This window comes from Pteropus alecto, unplaced genomic scaffold (assembly GCF_000325575.1).
Source record: "Pteropus alecto unplaced genomic scaffold, ASM32557v1 scaffold34, whole genome shotgun sequence".
Taxonomy (NCBI): domain Eukaryota; kingdom Metazoa; phylum Chordata; class Mammalia; order Chiroptera; family Pteropodidae; genus Pteropus; species Pteropus alecto.
In genome coordinates, this window is record NW_006435763.1 from 3,534,300 (window position 1) to 3,539,624 (window position 5,325).

General features: G+C 41.9%; 1 protein-coding gene across 1 annotated transcript in view; it reads left to right on the plus strand.

Annotated features, from left to right (window-relative positions):
* The first annotated feature begins 219 nt into the window (after positions 1-219).
* ERCC4 (ERCC excision repair 4, endonuclease catalytic subunit) overlaps positions 220-5,325 on the plus strand; it is a 28,234-nt gene continuing 23,128 nt past the window's right edge. Inside the window, 3 exon segments of the mRNA XM_006910896.3 lie at positions 220-458; positions 1,746-1,926; positions 5,176-5,324. Of these exon segments, the coding sequence (XP_006910958.1) occupies positions 252-458; positions 1,746-1,926; positions 5,176-5,324 (537 nt within the window). The 5' untranslated portion in view covers positions 220-251.

A 5,325-nucleotide genomic window follows, 5' to 3' on the forward strand; every position in this document is an offset into this window, starting at 1 on the left:
AAGCTCCGCCTACTCTCGCCCTCTCGGGCTCGGCTCTCTTCGGTTACGTTCGGCCTACGCTCTCCTTCTCGGGCTCGGTTCTCTTCGGCTACGTTCGGCCTACGCTCGTCTCGGCTATCTTCGGCTTCCTTCGGACGACGCTGCTCTCGCGCTCAGCCTCTCTTCGGCTGAGCTCGGCTGAGCTCGGCCGACGCTCGTCTCGGCCTCGGCTCTCTTCGGCTACGTTCGGCCACGGCCCCGGAAGGGCGCCCATGGAGCCGGGACGGTCGGCTCGACTGACAGCTATGGCGCCGCTGCTGGAGTATGAACGGCAGCTGGTGCTGGAACTACTCGACACGGACGGGCTGGTAGTGTGCGCCCGCGGGCTCGGCGCCGACAGGCTCCTCTACCACTTCCTCCGGCTGCATTGCCACCCGGCATGCCTGGTGCTGGTGCTCAACACGCAGCCGGCCGAGGAGGTGCGGCCGCCCGCGCGGGGCTGAGGGGACCCCGGGAGCGCTGGGGGCTTCCTGAGCGGATGCAGGCCCCGGCGCGGATGCGCAGCCTCTGAGGGCGATGCAGGTCCCTGACGCGGTGGGGAGGGCGTGGAATGGGGGTCCCTGAGGCAGATGCAGGTCCCCGGCACGGTTGCGAGAGGTCCCGAGGGAGATGCCGGTCCTTGACAGGGGTGTGAGGACACTGGGAGGGGTGGGAGGGGTCCCGAGAAAGGTGCAGGTCCCTGACATGAGTACAGGGACAGTGAGGGGAATGGAGGGACTCGGAGTTGTAGGGGAGTCATTCGAGGAGGATGGGACCGAGAGGGAGACGTCTGGAGAAAGGTAGGAATAGCGAGGGAGTCCCAAAGTTGACTATATAAAGGGCTTGCTGGGGTCCAAGGGGTGGGAGCGGGGATGGCGGAATCTCAGGGTAATGGGGGGACGTGAAAGGAGATGCCGAGGCTGGAAAGAACCGTGTGGGGAAAAGGAGACTGGGGAGCGGGGGTTCACCAGGGCTGTGGAAGAAGGGGCATAGGATCTGAAGGGAAGGGAGCTGGAAGTGACCCCGGGGAAGGTACCTGGGGTTAAGGAGGAGGGAGGACACTGAGGAAGACAGAAGGGAAATTACACCTGTGCTGGGGATGTTGAGAGGCAGCACAGCCTGGTCTGACAAGTTTGGTGAGCCCCTAGATAGAGCGGGTGGCCAGGAGGAAAATGTCAGTCGAGAAGAGTGACGGCAGTCTCCTTGAGGGCAGGGACCCTGTCCAATTCATCTAGGTATCTCTGAGACTTGGCGACATGGGACTTAGCACAACACAGGTCCCCAGTAAAGGTAGTATCAGAATGGAAGGAGTAAAGGGCCAAGGGCTCCATTGACATGATGAAAGCCCCTCTAGGGTGGATGGAGACGGAACTAATGGGCTAAACATTGCCTGAGGAAAGGGTCCGCCTGTTACCTTCTCACACAGTACAATGCTGGCTTTGGTGAGAAGTATTTTCTAGGTTGCAGAAGTCTTTTAACTCAGGATTTTAAAAGCCTTTTTTTTCCCTGTTGTTAAAATGCTGTGACAACTCAAGTGCAGTGATATTTTGGTATAAGCCCCAAAACAAGAAAACCTTAGTTGAATGTAGATTGGCTGGTCAGCATAAAGTAGTAAAGCCTGTGTATCTCTGAGAAAGGCAGCATATCATTTTAAATACAAATACCTGTAACCTATTAAGAATTGCCTTGTATTCAACAGCCTCCTAATCAAGTTTGGTTTCATTTAGGAGTATTTTATCAATCAGCTGAAGATAGAAGGGGTGGAACACCTCCCTCGCCGTGTGACAAATGAAATCGCAAGCAACAGTCGCTATGAGGTTTACACCCAAGGAGGTGTGATATTTGCAACAAGTCGAATACTTGTGGTTGATTTCTTGACTGATAGAATACCTTCAGATTTAATTACTGGTAAGATTTTGAAATCTTATCGTGTATAATTTTGCACTTTTTTCTGTCTGCCCCATCTGCTAAACTCAACTAGAACCTTCTTGTGGATGATATTGGATGTTTTTGCTCAACATTGTGCTTCTAGCCATTAGGACAGTATCTGACACATTTTAGATGCTAAATAAATATTTGTGGCCTGAATAAGTAAATAAACGTAAGATTGACCTTGTTTCCTATTCCTATTTAGTAAATACATGGTAATTGGGTGGCATTTGCTTCTAGAATCTACTCAAATTTGAAATGTTTATAAATATATATTTCCTAAAATATTTGGTTTTCCTCTTTAGAGAGCATTTAATTTCATGATCTGAAATTAAACCAAGTTGCTTAATTCTTTTGAGGAGAATGGTTTAATTTTAGCTAGAATTAATAGAGAAAAGGAATTTTTATTGTTATTTGTTTTTTTAAAAAACCTTTTCTGATTTCCCCAAAGCCAATTTAGGGGCCCTATGTCTGTGCCTTCAGGTTACCCTGTGCTTCTCATCGCACTCAGAACATATTATATTTGCCGAATTTTTGGTCTCTCTCACTCGTTAAAAACCAGCTTCATAAGCACAAGGAATAACTTGTCATCCCAAGCTAAGTAACTGGGAATTGTAGGATGAATGATGCACGGATATACTGTGACCTGTAGTGAACTTCTGGAAGGCAGAGGGACTTAGAGTATTCATAATTGTACTTCCCACTGTGTCTATCATATTGCCCTGAACCTAAAAGACCTTCAAGAAATAGTTTATGAATAAATGTGTTAATGAATGCTTTATGTGGTTCATGGTGAACTGATTGAGAAAAGTTTTATTATAATTTTTTTACACTAATTATTTTTTTAATTGAGATATCAGCATATAACATATTAGTTTCAGGTGTACAACATCACGATTCTATATTTGTATTATTATACTTTCGCAACATTCATAATTGTTGTAAGCACTACCACACCCCGTGCAGTCAGAATCACCTGACTTTGAATGGTAATGCCACTGCTTACAAGAAAGTTACTTAATTTTTCATTAGTTTTTTTCACGATCCCCAGTTTTCTTATTTCTTAAATTGAGGAAATAATCCCTCCTAGAGTTATTGTAAAGATGAAGATAAAATAATTTGCTTAATATAGTGCCTGGTACATAATAAACAGATAATAGCAAAAGTAGTAGTGGATTTTTATAACCAAAAGTCTTAATACATCAGAAAGTTTTTTACTATTTGCTGCTTTTTTATAAGTTTAGTTTTATTTTTAAGTCAATAAAATGAAAAGAATATGTCTTGAATCTACCACTAGATGTCAGTATTGCTCTTTCAGTAACAATTCAACCTAATTAGGCAGAGCAATCTGAATCAGAGAAATGTCCAAGGTAGAGTTTGTAAATAATTCCTAATTGAAAGTTAATTTCTGTCTGACTCAGTTTACTCATCTGTAAATTGGAGACAGTAGCTTCTTCATAGGTTATTGTGAGTGTGAAATGAGATGATGTATGTAAAATTCTTAGCGTCATGCATGGCACGAGGTAAACATTCTGTTAGTTTAGTGCAGAAGACAGATGTAAAGAAGTAATTACAGTACAGTATGAGGTACGAAACATTAAAGAAGCATAAAAATTTAAGTAGGCTTTTGTGGGACTAAAATTACCCCAAGAAATATGACCTGCTGTTTGTTTTGTTTTTTTTATTAAAGGAAGAGCTGGCCTCAGGTGGGATCACTGAGTAGGAAAAACCTGTCTTTGTTCTCAGATACACAGGACTTGGAACCTTTGGTTTCCTATTACTTGCTGGATGACCTTGATCAAGTTGCTTCCCTTTCCTGGTCTCATAATAATACCTACCCCTTAGAATTATTGTGAGGATGAAATTTTTAAAAACATAAAAGAACCTAACCCCAGTGCCAGGGATATATTAGTTCTTTTCTCCTTCCTCCTTCTGAGTTCCAAACAAATGACCTTTTGGAGCACAACGTTTTCTTAAATTGAGATTTACCTTTAGAAGTCAATTTTTATTATTTTTATTTGTATATAATGTTTCAATCTAGGCCAGCAAGTGTGGCCCAGTAGAGCATTTGGAAAAACCTGCCTACTAGGTACAGAATCTCTTCCAAGTGGTAAATTAGTTATGTACATGTGTTGGAGTGATTAAAAATTCTTTGTCTACAAATTCTAGAATAACACTATTAACTTTTACTATATTTGAAAAGCAATTTGCTTTAAATACCAAAAATAGTAGAATCTGAATTGAATTTATTGACCTACTAAAAGGGGTCATAAATTATTATTAATGTCATTTTCTAGACACAGAGTAATGAGAACTGAAGCAAAAACAGGCAAGTACATTTATAACAAAAATATGATTTATATATAAGGTAATAACTGGCTTGATTTAGGTCTAAAAGACTGAGAATCATCATAGAATAAAGTTTTGGATCTAGAAATGATATCTGTACACTCATGCCATCGCATGTCACTCCCTAATTTATCACTAATCACACTGCATCAAAACAACATACATGTATGAAAGATAATCTGATCCAACATTCGTTTTATAAATAAACTTTTTAAAATAATTGTCCTTGTTTCTGTGATTCAGAGTCATCATCATCACACCCCTGCCAAAAAACGTATGTACTAAACATATTCATTAAAGGTTTTTATTTTAAATGGACTGATTTACCTCTCAATTGAATATACTCTGATTCTGAAAATTGAATTCTTCTAATAGGTAAAATAGATAAAATGGTGCCCAAACTTCTAAAAAGCAGCAATTTTGTGTTGTCTACATCTGATTCACATATATAAGAATTGGTGACCCACTTAGCTTTCAGAAATACTTCCTCCACTGCGCCAGACACATCCCACCTCAGGACCTTTGCTCAAATCACTCCCTCTGCGTTGAACATGGTCACAGAGCTCACCTCCATCAGTCTTTACTCAAAGATAGCAAAGCACTACCCCTCACATACGCTCCCTCTCTTCCTCTGATTCATTTTTTTCTCCTTAGCACTTACCATCTTATAACCTACTAAATATTTTACTCACTTATATTGTTTATTGTAAGTGCCATGAGGACAGGGACTCGTTCGTGTTCTTTAAGGCTATATCCGCAGCCCAGACCAGTGCTCGCCCATGCTCAAGTAGGCACTAAGAAAAATGTGGTAAGTAAATGAAAGGGAGCCTGAAAATGCCATGTCTATTTTGTAATCAAAATTATAATTTCCTTCCTCAGGCATTTTGGTGTATAGAGCTCACAGAATAATCGAGTCTTGTCAAGAAGCATTCATCCTTCGCCTCTTTCGCCAGAAAAACAAACGTGGTTTTATTAAAGCTTTCACAGACAATGCTGTTGCCTTTGATACCGGGTTTTGTCATGTGGAAA